Genomic DNA, 17,167 nt, shown 5'->3' with positions numbered 1-17,167 from the left:
AGGAATAGTGCCCCATTGTGGGTATCGGTGGAAGGAATAGTTCTCCATCATTAATGTCAGTGGTAGAAATAGTGCCCATTGTGGGTATCGGGGGGAAGGAATAGTACCCCATTGTGGTTGCCAGAGGAAGAAATAGTGTCCCATTGTCGGTATCGGGGGGAAGGAGTAATGCTCCATCATTAATGTCAGTGGAAGGAATAGTGTCCCATTTTGGGTATCGGGGGGGGGGGGGGGGGGAGGGAGTAGTGCCACACTGTGGGTTCCAGTGGGCGATCTAGTGCCCTATGGGCCAGATAAAGGCAGGCAAAGGGCTACAGTTTGGAGACCACTGCTCTAGAAGATACAGCAATAAAGGCCCACTTTCCCTACGCAGTAGCATAGTTAATGGTTTTATCATTCCCCACTCGGTTTAGTTTAGGCGTGTCGAGCACTCCTCCTTGGAGGACCAATTATTCTACAGTTCTGCATTTCGGAATCAAGTTATTCATTCTTTTGTAGAGAAAAAGGAAAGTTTTCAGGCAGCGGAAGTATAGGAGATGGACGGTATGTTAATCCCCATCTCTCATCTCAGTCTGTCCATTAGTATTGCGTTTGCACCCACAGTTCATGCCAAATACAGTGCATTTATACATGAGAAATCCGACAACCATAGAGTTGTGAGAGGAGAAGACTCGGCTTTTACCCACCGATGTCAGAAATCTACAGACAGGCTCTACTCCTCACACTCACTCAGGGTCATTAACCTGGCCAAGCCCCGGCTGTAAAGAAGTCTGGTCACCCATTATTAATCTATTAGGCATTTCTGACAGTATTGTACTTACTTGGAATGGAAACTTCCAATGTAGTAAACTAAAGGTAAACTGAGTGACCGGCATATGAGGCTGTGGCTAAGCAAGGACAAACATATAAAACTGTTCTTGTTATCAAACTTTGATGAATATCTTCCTGCAGATTTCACACATTCACTATGATTCATTGGGGTTGATTGACTAAAGGTATAAATAGTTCACTTACATAGTTATATTTAGTTACATAGTTAGTAAGGTTGAATAAAGACACCAGTCCATCCAGTTCAACCTGAGTGAGCGTGGGTGCGTGCCTACAATTATCCCTATCCCTGTGCATTGTGTCCCATTAAGATGCTCCTCTATTATATTATTTATTTAAGGTACACATATAGCACTGACAATTTGAATATTTAATATTTTAATACTTGAATATGAAATAAAAAAAAAAAGAAAACCTGCCAAACTAGGATATCCACACCTCTACATCAGCCTTGTACGTTAACCAAAACACCATAGATTCAAAGGATAAAAAGTTACATTCACAAGCAAAACAATATTCAAGGCTTATCGCATTTATCAGGAAAGATGCAGCTAGAACCACTATTCGTGCCCCCAGATGTACTTTGATGGCCCCACAATGGCCTTCAGACATTGATGCATTTCGAGGGTACCCCTACCTGCGAAACGCGTCATTCTTTCCGGCCGAGGGAGGGACCTAACCTTTCTCTTCTGCAGTTCACTGTCATGTACAGCAACCAATAGCGAGTGCACGCTAAGGGGGGGGGTGGAGCTTGATGTCATAGCTGAATTAGATTTTTGCCTCTCAAAGCACTCAGAAATCCCCTCTGAATGTCTGCTTATCACTGCTGCTACCCTGTTTCCCCTAAAATAAGACCTAGCGTGATTGTCGACGATGGCTGCAATATAAGCCCTACCTCCCAAATAAGCCCTAGTTAAAGTCCTTCTATGTCTTATTCTCAGGGTAGGGCTTATTTTTGGGGAAAGAGGGTGGGGTTTATTTGGGGGGTAGGGCTTATATTGCAGACATCACCGACACTCACGCTAGGTCTTATTTTAGGGGAAACAGGGTAGTAGCAGCTCAGGGACATTCATTTTTGCACAGGTTCATTGTAAAGGGAGAGAGTCGCAATAAGAAACTGAAATGTATACAATAATTCTTGTCCTCATTTGCATAGGCAAAGTATGGGCATTACTTTACTTCCCCTCCTGGAGAAGTCCGTACAAGCGTACTAGACGTTGTGTCTGATCTTGAGGTTAGTACACTGCAGACCGGACACAATGGGGTTGACTTACTAAAACTGGAGAGTGCAAGATCTGGTGCAGCTGTACATGGTAGCCAATCGGCTTCTAAATTAAGCTTGTTCAATTAAGCTTTGACAAAGAAAGAAAAATGGAATCTTGGTTTCTATGCACAGCTGCACCAGATTTTGCACTGCCAAGTTTTAGTGAAGGTGGATGGAATGTCCTGTGAAGACCAGGAAGTCCACGCCAACCAGCGTGGAACGCACCATCAGATGTGACGTCACCATAAGAGGAGAGAGGGCCGGAGATGTCAGCCTGACATTTACAAAATGGACATCATAATACTGATAACAGAGTTTTGCATTGCAACATAAGAGTAATTCCGAAAAAGTTCTGTAGAGCTCAACAAGTTGATTACAAAGACATATCAGGCAAACAATAGATAGGTGAATGTAAGACCGTAAGGCAAATGTTTGAACCCAGGTCATGAACCAGATTGATTCAGGAGCATATGTAAGGTTTCTGGGTGCCGTAGTTGTAACAACAGACGTGGAGAGATCAGGGTGGACCAGGGAAGAACCCTTTGCACCCAGAACCCCATGGGGATCAAGCTGGGCTGGGCTGGGTTCATAGCCCCCCAAATCCAACCTCTATCCCACCATGTATCTGCAGTTGTGACCGGTACTATGGCTGGCCTTAATCGAAACTGTAGAACCAAACCTTCTAACTTTCAGATAAAAAAAGAACCTTCTGACATCCCAAATATTTGGGGAGTATCATGAGAAACAGTAGGATAGGGAAAGAAGAGTAAAGAGAGAGAAAGGAGGGGGATGAGAGTGTACTAAGCGCGTGAGATTGACTATCTATGGGTTTTGCAGTAGTCTCATTCAGGCTTAGCGCAAGGAGAGAGGGATATGCCCATATATTGGGCCCAGGGTTCCCATGTGGCTTCAAATTTGCCTACCGTGTTCAGGAGAATGCTGGATAACTTTTCTTGGGACATTATCCAGGAGTCAGCCTGACATTTCAAGACCTCTCTCTCCTCGTCTGGTGACGTCAAATTAGACTGTGCGTTCCATGCTGGTTGGTGTGGACTTCCTGGTCTTCACTGGACTTTCCATCTCGCCTATATTACCTCCAGCGGTTTGGATCCCTTGTGGTGCCTGCAGGACATAGATGAGCAGCGAATATTGGCCTTTCATGATGAGTGGTTTTAAAGCTTGTATCCTGTGAATGTTTGTATCTGTTGCAAATAAATTGTCTTCTATTAATATTGCACTTTCCCCTTTTCTTCTTCCCAGTTTCAGTAAATCAACCCCATTGTTTCCAATGAGTCTGTAGGGACCATAATAACCAATCATATTTCCAATTAGGGTTGCCACCTCATCCTTTTAAAACCAAACACACATGAATTACACAGGTTCTGTGGTTGATTAAGGTGGTAATTAAACTCACTTGGTGCATTAACTGCATTAAATCAGCCTTAGAGCCTGTGTAATTCATACCGGTATGTGTTCAGGTTTAAAGGGATGAGGAGGCAACCCTATTTCCAGTGCAGTTGAGAACAATCTAATTGGTTGCCATTTAGCTTTCAGACTGCTTGTCTTTTCCAGAAGGCAGACATGTTTAAATATATCGTTTTTCTATTTTCTGTAGGAAAATCCCAATCCCCATATGGCATTTCAGAAAGTCCCAAAACCAACGGAGGGTTCTCATTTGCGCGTTCACATACTCCCCTTCCCCAAGATCAATGACCTCAAAGTCCAGGAACTAATCCAAGATGGAGTCCACAAGAACCAGAATTCTACCCAGGCCACTCGCATGGAGAAGAAGTGTATTGTCCCTGCCGGCTCCCCCGTTGGTAAGTCCTTTATTTTTATTTTATTTTTTTTATACATCTTTCTGTCTTTAGACAGCCTAGGAGATGTTGAAATCTCCAAAAGGTCAAGAGTTGTGCTTTATGCCCTGTACACACGAGCGGAAATTCCACCAGCAAAAGTCCGATGTGAGCTTTTGGTCGGAAATTTCCGACCATGTGTATGGTCCATCAGACTTTTTTGCTGGTGGAATTTCCGCCAGCAAAAGATTGAGATCAGGTTCTCTATTGTTCCGTCGGAAAAAGTTCCTATTGGAAATTCTGTTCGTCTGTATGCAATTCCGACGTGCAAAAAAAAAAATGCTCGGAAACAATTCGATGCATGCTCGGAAGCATTGAACTTCATTTTCCCGGCTCGTCGTAGTGTTGTCCATCACCGCATTCTTGACGGCCGAAAGTTCAGAGAACTTTTGTGTGACCCTGTGTATGCAAGCCGAGCTTGAGCGGAATTCCGTCAGAAAAACCATCCCAAGATTTTTCCAATGGAAATTTTGCTCGTGTCCGGGGCATTAGGATTTTTTTTTCCGGCATTTAATAAGAAAACCTTCAAAATGAACTCTGTTACTGGAAAATCTCTGTTTGGAACCCCTGCAGAACACATGTTGAGTAGACTTCCTAGCCTACCCTGCTCTGGGCATCTTGGCCTTCAAACCCTTCGGAAAGGGTGACAGTGATGAAAGCTGAAAATTGGCCTGGGCAGGAAGGGAGTGAAAAAATGTTACTAATCATTTCAGTACATTGCAGAGATGGATCAGAAAACATTATGAAAGATTCCTCCCTACTTTTGTTCCTGGAAGGCTGAGAACATAATAGTGCACCTGCTGAAGTTTTTCAGGAGGAGTGCTAAGTGCAAGGGTCTGCCTTTATAAAAATCACATGATTATCCTCCATGCTCCAGTAAGGATTGGTGCGCCCCTTGCATCACTTTAATTAAGTGTGAAGCAACCTCCAGTGCAGCAAACCTTAGTAGATTGCAGCAAATGCTCCCACTATCTCTGGAGGAAGTAGTGAATCAGTTAGAGGACAGATGCACTATACTGTCAAAAGTATTGGGACGCCTGCCTTTACACACACACGAATTTTAATGGCGTCTTAGTCTGTAGGGTTTGATATTGAGTTGGCCCACCCTTTGCAGCTATAACAGCTTCAACTCTTCTGGGAAGGCTGTCCACAAGGTTTAGGAGTGTGTCTATGGGAATTTTGACCATTCCTCCAGAAGTACATTTGTGAGGTCAGGACAGGAAGGCCTGGTTTGCAGTCTGCACAATGAATTCATCCCAAAGATGTTCTATCGGGTTTAGGTCAGAACTCTGTGCAGGCCAGTCAAGTTCCTCTATCCGAAACTCGCTCATCCATGTCTTTATGGACCGTGCTTTGTTTACTGGTCCAAATCATTTGATGGAGCCCCCCTCCACCGTGGTTTATGGTGTGGGGGTTGTGTTTTAGGGGTTGGGCTTGGCCCCTTAGTACCAGTGAAGGGAACTGTTCTTTTTTTTTTTTTTCAATACTTTATATTAAGGCAACTGACAGTACAAAGACCAACGAAGCCCATGTCAAAATATACCATGAGTTAAAGTGAAGGGAACTCTTAAGGCATCAGCATCCCAAGACATTTTGGACCATTTCATGCTCCCAACTTTTGTGGGAACAGTTTGGGGACGGCCCCTTCCTTTTCCAACATGACTGCATACCAGTTCACAAAGCAAGGTCCATAAAGACATGGATGAGCGAGTTTGGGGTGGAGGAACTTGACTGGCCTGCACACAGTCCTGACCTCAACCCGATGGAACACCTTTGGGATGAATTAGAGACTGCAAGCCAGGCCTTCCCGTCCAACACCAGTGTCTGACCTCACAAATGCTCTTCTGGAAGAATGGTCAAACATTCCCATAGACACACTCCTAAACCCTACGGACTAAGACTGGGGTGCCATGAAATTTCATGTGGGTGTAAAGGCAGACGTCCCAATACTTTTGTCAATATAGTATATGGAAGGGCTTTGGGGAATCGTATCTTCACATGTAATAATGTTACCGCTACAACAAATACATTTTTTGCAGACCGGCCTAAACCAATCATATGCACCAGTTTATTGCACTGGAAGTTGGCTAAACATTTGGGCAAAAGGGGTGCAAGGGTTGCACTGTTTCATACCAGAGCACAGGGGGCTGATCATGTGATATATGTGACGGTAAACCCCCTCCAACATGACACTACCCCTGAAAAATTTCAGCAAGTGCACTATTGTGTTTCATCTCAGTCTCTGTAGAACAATATTAGGTGAGAATTTTTATCAAGTTTCCTAATATCTCTCTAATCTATTGCAAAGTAGCTGACCTTGTGAAGAGTTTTTATTTTATTTGGTTTACCATGAAGGCTGTGTCATTCCTTCTCTGCTCATGGAGTGGGGTGATTAGTGAGCAGGGAATGCCTAAAATTGGGTTGAGGGATTTCCACTGCTCCATTTTTGAGGTCTGCGGCTTATCCCCCTTGCTGCTTTTAACAGACTTCATTAAGGGTATTTTTTTTAATGGGATCCTTGGGAGCCATAAAGATGCAACTAAAGCCCATCCAAGACTTGGAAGTCTGTCTGTCTGTGTTAACAGTTGCACTGCTGGGGCATTGAGTGCATCCCAACTGCTTGAGAAACTGTTAAGGCCCATTCAACTGATTCTCCGCAACACTTTATTTCATGCATTGAGGCAGCCTGTTCATTGTATTTGGGCCTTACAGAGGAATTAATTATGTTTTTTGTTTCACCGCACTTGTGCGTCGTTTGTGTACGTTGATTTGCTATTAAAGTTTTGCTTAATCCACAACAGTAACAGCTTGTTATACTCTCTGTGGAACCTAAGGGGTTAGGTAGACATGGCAAAGGAGATGGTCAGAGACTGCAGATATGATGCAAAAGATGGTCAGAGACTGCATACATGACACAGAAGATTGTCAGAGACTGTAGACATGATGCAAATGATGGTCAGAGACTGCAGATATGATAAAAGAGATAGAGACAGCAAACATGGCACAGGAGATGGTCAGAGACTGCGGACATCATACAAGAGATGGTCAGAGACTGCGGACATCATACAAGAGATGGTCAGAGACTGCGGACATGATGCAAGAGATGGTCAGAGACTGCGGACATGATACAAGAGATGGTCAGAGACTGCGGACATGATGCAAGAGATGGTCAGAGACTGCGGACATGATACAAGAGATGGTCAGAGACTGAGGACATGATACAAGAGATGGTCAGAGACTGCGGACATGATACAAGAGATGGTCAGAGACTGCGGACATGATACAAGAGATGGTCAGAGACTGCGGACATGATACAAGAGATGGTCAGAGACTGCGGACATGATACAAGAGATGGTCAGAGACTGCGGACATGATACAAGAGATGGTCAGAGACTGCGGACATGATACAAGAGATGGTCAGAGACTGCGGACATGATACAAGAGATGGTCAGAGACTGCGGACATGATACAAGAGATGGTCAGAGACTGCGGACATGATACAAGAGATGGTCAGAGACTGCGGACATGATACAAGAGATGGTCAGAGACTGTCTACCTGATACAAGAGATGGTCAGAGACTGTCTACCTGATACAAGAGATGGTCAGAGACTGTCTACCTGATACAAGAGATGGTCAGAGACTGTCTACCTGATACAAGAGATGGTCAGAGACTGCAAACATGCTATAGGAGTTGTTGCATACTGGGAAGTTGCTTCAGGAAAAGTCATAGTACATGAAATGGCTAGAAATCACCGCTATAAGTGGGCAATAGGGAAACACAGATAAGTGTCTGCAGGTGTCCTGAGGGCACAAAAACTGCCAAAGGGCCACAAGTTGGGCACCAGGGGGCTAGAAAGTCATTTTCAGGTACAAGTTTTAATGGTTGTCTCTTACCCACCTTGACACCTTGGGAAATGGGGACATGGCTGGCAACACTGCAGGTTTGGATTGCCTATAAAACATGACTCAGAATAATGTCGTTCCTCCAGTACGGCAGACAAGGGCTGGAGGAGCCGTGCAACTGATATGACCCAACTGAAGTGTTGTCCTACACCCCAGAGTGAGCCCAGTGTCCTGCATCTTCTGGTGGGAAGACCCAACACTTTCATAGAAGAGTAGTTGTCGTCTCCTTACTTGTAATGTTACTCCTATACGTGTGTGTTATTAGTTCCCAGTGCACCCGTTCTTCCTCGCCGTTGCAAAATCCGATAGGAGGAACCAGCTTGTTTTAACTCCTCATATTTTGTTTTTATTGAATACCAAATCGGAACCTTTTGTGAATGTGCAGAATGCAGCACGGCGTGATATTTGTTCTGGACGTCCAGCCATGCGATTCGCCCTCCCTTCCCCCCACCCCCCGGCAGCCGGACAGATTTGTACTAATGGAAGCATCTGCGCCTTTTCTATTAATACGCAGCAGATAGGGGTGGGCGGGCGATGCGATGACAGCATGGCCATCTCCATCAGGAGTCAGCTGGAGCTTACTTCACATTTCAAACGTCTTTCCAGACAGACCATTATTGGATGATTTAAATGGAAACTGCTGTGTGCTGCCAGTTATAGTATACATTTTTTTCTTTGGCCTTTTTTAGTTATATTTCTTTTTTTTCAACCATATGCAGCCAGATAGTGACTTGATACTATGACGGCATGATGTTGTCTACGGTCTGTTATACTGTGTAGCATTTTGAAGGTGACCAGTAGATGCTTTTTCCACAAGTGTTCAATTTAATGTGGAAAGCAGGTAAGCAGATAAATTAAAAGTTGAAAGATTTTTTAAACTCTTTGCAGACAGTCTTTTGATCCAGACACCTCTGTCAGCATAGGTCAGAGACCGTACTTTTCAACCATTAATGTGGTTGTCAACCCACCAACATAACTTTACAATTTCCTCTCAGTTTTTTACTGTAACGGCCCCTTGTGGCTGTGCTTTGTAAAAATAATGCTGTATATACCTTGTTTTACAGAGCGTTGATCGGCGCTCATCGACACACCGCCCATCTCCTCTCTTGGCCCGATAGATGCAGTGGGTGGGGCCGGGGATTCCCCACTGACGTCTGCAGGAGGAGAGGAGAGAGTCTCCTCTCTTGGCCTGATAGATGCAGCGGGTGGGGCCGGGGATTCCCCACTGACGTCTGCAGGAGGAGAGGAGAGAGTGTCCTCTCTTGGCCTGATAGATGCAGTGGGTGGGGCCGGGGATCCCCCGCTGACGTCTGCAGGAGGAGAAGATCGAGTCTCCTCTCTTGGCCTAATGGATGCAGTGGGCGGGGCCGGGGATCCCCCGCTGACGTCTGCAGGAGGAGAAGATCGAGTCTCCTCTCTTGGCCTGATGGATGCAGTGGGCGGGGCCGGGGATCCCCCGCTGACGTCTGCAGGAGGAGAGGAGTGTCTTTCCTCTCTTGGTCTGATAGATGCAGCGGGCAGGGTCGGGGATCCCAGCTGACGTCTTTCAGGAGGGAAGGAGAGAGGCTGCCCCGCCTGCTGCATCTGTCGGGCCGAGAGGGGAGATAGGTGACGGGTCAATGAGCGCAGATCAGCGCTCTGTGTAAACAAGGTATATACAGCAATTATTTTTATACAGCACAGTCACAGGGGACCATTACAGTAAAAAAAAAAAACTGAGATTGTATTACAAATATAAAGTAATTTGGGCAGCAGGATGGGGGCGGTGTGGACACGGAGCTGACAGGCGCGCGGGGGGGGGGGGGGGGGGTGGCAGAAGAGAGGACACATGAGACATAACATAGAGCGGGTTGCGGCTGACGGAGGCACGTATGCTGACAACAGTGTCGGGGATCAGCAGCCCTGATATATCGTGGCCAACGCACGGGGGGGGGGGGGTAGAAACTGGCAGGATCAGCCAGGTATTACAGGAGATACACGGGGGCAAATTACACAGCACAAGCACTGTGCTGTATAGCATGATTTTTTGGGGGTTAACAAATGCTTTAAGCAATACAACTGCCATCATCCCTATACCAGTATATTTGACAATTGCCCCCCCCCCCCCCCCACACCATACATATGCGTTACATGGGCGGCAAGAGGTTAATCTGATAAATGAGGTCATTGTGCTTTTCAGTCTTTTCTATACACAGCAAGCTCCCTGTATTAAATTAACAGCACTGTAAAATACATTAGTAACTGATTGGCTTAAAGTAGTGTACCATTACTTCTCCCAGTCCAGCTGTGCAAGGGACAAGAAGAAGCTAATATTTAAGACTGATGCAGGCACCTATTTTTATTTTATTTTTTTTAAAACGGGAGCCTGCAAAGTTCATTAACAGATCACAGGTGCAGTGTCAGGCTCCTGCACACACTGCCTAGATCTCTGCCGCCCACAATGTGCATGAGAGCTGTGCTTCTATCCCTCCCCATTGGCTCAGACACAGCTGTCCCGCTGCTGTCAGTCACTTCCAGTGAGGAGGCAGTGGGTGGCGGGGCTGAGCCGCACTCTGTGTGTCAATGGGGGCACACAGAGCCTGCTTAGGAGCGAGCTTGCATGAGTGCCCCCCCATCACAAGCGGCAGGGAGAGGAGCCAAGATCGCTGGAGGGGGACCCCAGAAGAGGAGGATCAGGTAAGTATAATTTTTATAATATATATATATATATATATATATATATATAATATAAAACTTTATAATCACTTTAATTTCCACTGACTCTTCTGATTACCTTTTTGACACATATATATATATTTCTAGTCAAGCATATAATGGAAAAAAAAAAGATACATAAGTCATCTTGTGATGTGTCTGTTTCTTTCTGCTTCCTAACAGTCTCTATAGTGGACAAGGTCAGCTCCGTTTTTAACAGTGCTCGACGTCTAGAAGTGGTTCGGAATTGCATCTCCTACATCTTTGAAAACAAAATACTGGAAACAGAAAAGGTGTGTTTTTTTTTTGTTTTTTTTTTTAGTAACTATTTTTTTATGCCTTATTCTTCAGCTAGAGAAAGTAATGTAACAAGAGATTTGTGATCCAAGGACAACATGGTGGCTTTATTTGTTTAAGAAAAGAAGGAAGTGATTTGCGCAATTTCCTAGAGTGATAAAATCTAGAAATTCCCGTAAATGCAATAATATAGTACAATAAAGTGAAACGCAAACAAAATGTCCAAAGAAGTGAAAGTGAAATTGCTCTTCTGAAAAGGGATAACAAGTTCTTCTTAATATATAAATCTTCGCAAAAGCTGAATGCTCACAGAGCACTTACCTCCATTAGGAGTATGAAAAGCCTTTAAAGTATCCTCTGGTGGGAATGGGTACACACGTGGTAGGAAGCCAATTAATGTCGGTGCCTGGAGATATTTTCAGGGTGTTAGTAATGTCCAACCAGATTGCAGTTTCATTACACTGGTCCGCTGCACCTTCAGACCCTGAAGTGACTGAGTGCCGCTCTGGTTCCGAACATTAGAGGAAAGATAAAAGAAAGCCTCCCATAGTGTAATATGTAAAACAAATCAATTTATTCAAATGACAAGTGAATCCTTACATAAAAGAAGACAATTGCAATAAAAACACAATATTTACGTCGCTTTCAGTTCGTTACAACATCCGACCACGCCCTACGCGTTACGTTACGTCACGGCACGTGACTTCATCAGGGGGGTACCCATTCCCATCAGAGGATACTTTCAAGGCTTTTCATACTCTTAATGGTAAGTGCTCTGTGAGCATTCAGCTTTTGCGAAGATTTATATATTAGCCCTTTCATGACTAAGCCGATTTCTGACATTTGGTGTTTACAAGTTAAAATCCGTATTTTAGCCGCATGACATTCATCATGGTTAAAGTTACCTGATGCAAGGACACCATAGTGGCTTTATTTGTCGTCATTTGTACAGTGTCAGCACATAGAACCTTAAAGCATTTACATGAGGTCCCACCCCCAAGGATTTAGAAGTCAATAAACTTATCAGTTAAGTGTTGCCTTGAGGGTGGAAGACCATGGGATTTTTGTCATGGACAAAATGATTTCAAATATTCCGATCCGAAGACACTAGGGGAGTTATATTTAATGTATACAGTGTCAGCAATAAGAACTGTTTATATTAAGCCCTGCCTCTGAGGAGCTTGCCTGTACCCAATAACATACACAGTAGGACTGTTATAAGTAGAAGAGTTATGTTTTGTACTTTGGAAGGAAAGTGGAGCCTAAGAGATGGAGGCTCACAAAAACATCAAAACTGAGGGCATTGCATTTAATAACTACAATGTACAAGGCAAGAGTACCAACAACTGTGCCACCATAACTTACAAGGATAACATTTGACCTCTTGGGCTTGTAAAAAATTAGCTGTGGCATGAACCAGGGGTGTTGCTAGGTCTACAAAAGATCTGGGGTTAGAGCCCATAGCAGCATAGTAAATAAAGTCATATGTTTGGGTGGGCGTACACATGTATATACAGTAATATACGCGTGTGTGTATCCCCAGAGAGCCCCCCACTTACATCAGGGTCCCCAGAGAGCCCCCGTTACATCAGGGTCCCTAGAGAGCCTCCCCCTTGCATCAGGGTACCCAGAGAGCCCCCCACTTACATCAGGGTTCCCAGAGAGCCTCCCCCTTACATCAGGGTCCCCAGAGAGCCTCCCCCTTAAATCAGGGTCCCCAGAGAGCCTCCCCCTTAAATCAGGGTCCCCAGAGAGCCTCCCCCTTAAATCAGGGTCCCCAGAGAGCCTCCCCCTTAAATCAGGGTCCCCAGAGAGCCTCCCCCTTAAATCAGGGTCCCCAGAGAGCCTCCCCCTTAAATCAGGGTCCCCAGAGAGCCTCCCCCTTAACATCGGGGTCCCCAGAGAGCCTCCCCCTTAACATCGGGGTCCCCAGAGAGCCTCCCCCTTAACATCGGGGTCCCCAGAGAGCCTCCCCCTTAACATCGGGGGCCCCAGAGAGCCTCCCCCTTAACATCGGGGTCCCCAGAGAGCCTCCCCTTAAACCGGGGTCCCCAGAGAGCCTCCCCCTTAAATCGGGGTCCCCAGAGAGCCTCCCCCTTAAATCGGGGTCCCCAGAGAGCCTCCCCCTTAAATCGGGGTCCCCAGAGAGCCTCCCCCTTAAATCGGGGTCCCCAGAGAGCCTCCCCCTTAACATCAGGGTCCCCAGAGAGCCTCCCCTTTAACATCAGGGTCCCCAGAGAGCCTCCCCTTAAAGAGGAAGTAAACCCTGATGGGTTTACTTCCTCTTTTTTTCCCTGCAAAGGTAAAGCATAATGGACTACTATGCATCGCATAGTAGCTCATTATGTGTCACTTACCTGACACAGGAGCCAGCGAAGTCGCCGCTGATCCCTGTAGTCCGCCGCGTCCATCTTGCTGGTGGCGTCTCGCAGCTCCGACCAATGACAGCGGCGAAGCCGCGATGACGTCACTCCCGCGCATGCGCACGGGAGTCGCGTCTCGCAGCTCCGACGCTGCCATTCGGCGAAGCCGCGATGACGTCACTCCCGCGCATGCGCACGGGAGTCGACAAATTAGGCAAATCCATTCTTGGACTTGCCGCATTTACTGCGCCTGCGCGCCGCTGTCTACGGCGCATGCGCCGTAGACAGCGGTGCCCATTTTCGGGCAAATATCTCCTAAACCATATAGGTTTAGGAGATATTGCTTGGACCTACAGGTAAGCCTTAATCTAGGCTTACCTGTAGGTCAAAGTGGTTTGAAGGGGTTTACTTCCTCTTTAACATCAGGGTCCCCAGAGAGCCTCCCCCTTAGCATCAGGGTCCCCAGAGAGCCTCCCCCTTGCATCAGGGTCCCCAGAGAGCTTCCCCTCCCCTTGGGGACCCCTGCAGAGACTCGGGGCTATGGGCCCCAAAAGACCCCCCCCCCCCCCCCCCAGCGCGACGCCACTGGTATGAACCAAAGTAGGAAAGGAACTGTGAATGCAGATTCATATATCGTTATATATGATCCTTTGCGTTATTACTTTGTAGCGACTTATTCATTTTAAGCATATAATTGTGTTTTAACACTTGTCTGTTTTACTATATTTACTTTTTTGGTACTATTAAAATTCATAATTTTACTACAAATTTTGGCACCCTCCTGTGGCTTTAAAGTCCCACCCCTAGAGGTTAAATCATTTCTATATTTAAGGGATGTTGACCTATTCAAGCAGATAACATTCACCTCCAACTTTTTTGTTCAAGTAGGAAAGGCAGACCCCAGAAGCTTCCTAAAAGGAGCCCTTGCTCCTTCATTGTCCAATCACATGTTAGGGTTAATCCCAGACCAATGGCCTAGCTGTGCAGAGGGGAGGTTACAAAACAAACTGAACAGAATTAGAAATCCTTGGACAGCTCACATTTACACATTTTACTTTGGATTTAGCTGTTAGCCAACCTATAGGCATAGCTTGTATATAATGTTGTTTATTAAGCCGCTTATAGTGGTCATACGTTATGCGGTATCCCTCTGCGGTCCATGGTGAGCTTCTCCCCACAGCTGTTTTTGTAGATTAAGTTTATATATACTGGACCATGTGTGACCTTCTGTGAACATTGAACCACACACACAGTCCAGACCGTGTGACTGATGCGGTGCAGTAGCGGCATGTCATCGAGATTGCACAGCACCATCCCCGGAATGTGCCGTTTTCTCTGAGATTCTGCCAAGCGCCCTCCTCTCTCGTCTGTCACCTCTTTCAATAGATACCAACGCTATTAACAAGTCTAATATTTGGGGTGTGTTTTGTTGTTACTAAGCAGTGTCTTTGTATTGTCCGGCTCTGAGCTTGGTAATTGGTGCACAATACAGCCCCTGTGGGGTACTACAGATTAGGGATGCACCGATACCAATTTTTTTTATGAGTACCAATACTTTTTTTTTTAAGTACACGCCAATACCAATTACCGATACCTATCGCAACTGTTTCGTTTTCACTTCATCTGTCAGCAATGGTACAAAGCATTGAAAAGTTATTTACAAATTATACAAATTAAACAGATTTTTGTTTTTAATTTAGCGCTTTTTCAATGTGAAATGTGTAAATATATGTTAATATATATGTGCAAAAATATTCACTATTAAAGCAAGCAAACAAACAAAATTTTTTTACTTGTTTATCGTTTATAAAATAAACATGAAAAAAAACAAAAAACAATAATTAAATTTAAGAGAATAGGGAGTTAATTAAGGCTGATTGGAGTAAATTAAGAGTTAATCAGGGGTTAAACGGAGGAACATTTGTTCATCCCTTTTTTCTGCAGATGAAGAAACAGATACAAAAAGAAACAATGTTTCTTTTTTATTTTAGTGTTTCAGCGGCTGAGCAATGTTGTTAATAAACATTGCTGGTGTCCTATCATATAGTGTCCCCCATTGGATAGTGTCCGCTGTGTACTGCGCAGTACACAGCACACACAGATTCCGAAAATAGCCGAAGACGAACGGCGCCTGCGCCGTGAGTCCAAGTTCTAGCCCCACCATCCAAGCGGACATAGAGTTTGAATATAAAAGAGCTGAGCGCAGCAAGGCCGAGCCCGAAGCGTGGCGAGCGAAGGGAGCCCGCCAGGGGCCCTCTAATATCACCAGCCCTATGTCTGCTTGGATGGTGGGGTTATCGCCTCGACTCACGGCGCAGGCGCCGTTCATCTTCTGAGATTTTCCAAAGCTTCTTCTGCTCCGTACTGCTCAAGCGCTGCGCATGCGCAGTACAGGGCAGACAGTATCCGATGCCAGGACACTATATGCCAGAACACCGGCTGCTTTTTTTTTTCTTCACAGCTCCAATTACTGGACTTCTTTAACGCTTTAGCTGTCAACAGGGGAGGACCGCTGACAGCTCAAAGAACCAAGCCTGAAAGTATCAGTTTCGGGTATCGGTGCATTTGCATGAGTACCGATACTTGTGTAAATACTCGGTATCGGTGCACCCCTACTACAAATCTCAGCATGCCTGATTGGACAATAAAAGAAGAGCTGCACGCGGAGTCATTACTCCCCTATTAATAAAGATAGATCCACCTGGGCTTAGGTTAAGAAATGCAAAAGCAGCTAGCACAGTGTGTAGGCAACAAACATTAAAATTGTAATATAATAAAAATGCAGGAAAAAAGTCCTTCACCATAGTCCATACAAAATGTGCAATGAAACAGTCACAGGATAGTGTCAAAAAGGGTAAGAAATCCTTCACCCCAGCACATAAAGTCTCTTACTCCAAGATGTTGACCACCCAGAAACAAGCGGGAAAACAGCGCTCAAATGGCCCAAAGGCAACATCAGGCTTCGGTCTTATACTATGATGATCATAGATTGCAGATGCTCTTCCCCCACAAAATGTCTCTCCAGATCAGGGCTCGCATCACCAAAACCATAAAAGTAGGGATAAACAAAACCGCCTCATGGTGTAGTAGTAGTAGTAGTAAAAACACCAATACATGTATTTAAAAACGCCATGTGCTCTCAGTTTCGTAATGCAACAGGCATGTCATCAACAAAGAAAAAATTCAAACCAATAAGATGGCCACAGATCTCGTACATGAAAGCGTAACATGCCGAAGTGCCGCCCAACGTATTTCGTCATCAGGGGCGCTGCTTTTCACGCTGTTAGACCTACAGCACTGGGCAAAAGCAGTGGAGCTCTGATTAGCACAAATGACTGTTTCCCCTCCCCCATATTAGTTTTAGTATGTATGTACTGCAAAACCCCTAAAGCAGAACTACATTGCATCACAAACAAAAATACTATTTAATACATTTTGAATATTCAAAGTGACCTTACCTGTCCATGTTTGTTTTCGTGCTTTATTTTGCTGAGAAATCACTTTAAACCCCTCCCCCCGTAGCATTTCTGGCCATCTTTAATAAGCATGTAGCTTTCCTGGAATTCACCTGCCCTTAGTTCAGGTGTGCAGGCAGGAGGGTGTGCCGAGCTGAGGAAATCCCTCCTGACCAGGGAATGTATGTATTTACAACATTTGCCTAGGCCGGAAAACAGGAAGTAACTAAAGAAATCTAAAAAAAAAAATATGTAAATAAGTAAATATGATATACTTTCTATTTGCCCTCTTTTGGTCTAAGAATACCAATACAATTGTTTTGACATATGGTAACTGTTAAAAAACAAAAAAACATGCTTTTGCTTTGTACTTATCAAGCTTCAGGTAAATTTTTTTACAGGTAATGGTCGACTATAGGAAAAACTGCGGAAGATCTGCTTCCCTGGTCAGTGACTCCAGCCTGCCATTTGTACAGAGAAGCATCATGTAGTCATCCATGTGCTCT

At 45.0% G+C, this 17,167-nt stretch overlaps 1 protein-coding gene across 1 annotated transcript in view; it reads left to right on the top strand.

Annotated features, from left to right (window-relative positions):
• SBF2 (SET binding factor 2) overlaps positions 1-17,167 on the top strand; it is a gene marked incomplete in the record, with an annotated part of 632,543 nt that overhangs the window by 413,329 nt on the left and 202,047 nt on the right. Inside the window, 2 exon segments of the mRNA XM_077453547.1 lie at positions 3,708-3,912; positions 10,730-10,839. Coding sequence (XP_077309673.1) covers positions 3,708-3,912; positions 10,730-10,839 — 315 coding nt within the window.

The sequence above is a fragment of the Lithobates pipiens genome, unplaced genomic scaffold (assembly GCF_037356315.1).
Source record: "Lithobates pipiens isolate NorthernLeopardFrog02 unplaced genomic scaffold, aLitPip1_a1.2 Scaffold_24, whole genome shotgun sequence".
NCBI lineage: Eukaryota > Metazoa > Chordata > Amphibia > Anura > Ranidae > Lithobates > Lithobates pipiens.
The sequence above is the reverse complement of the archived record's forward strand: the minus strand, read 5'-3'. Positions and strand labels throughout refer to the sequence as shown.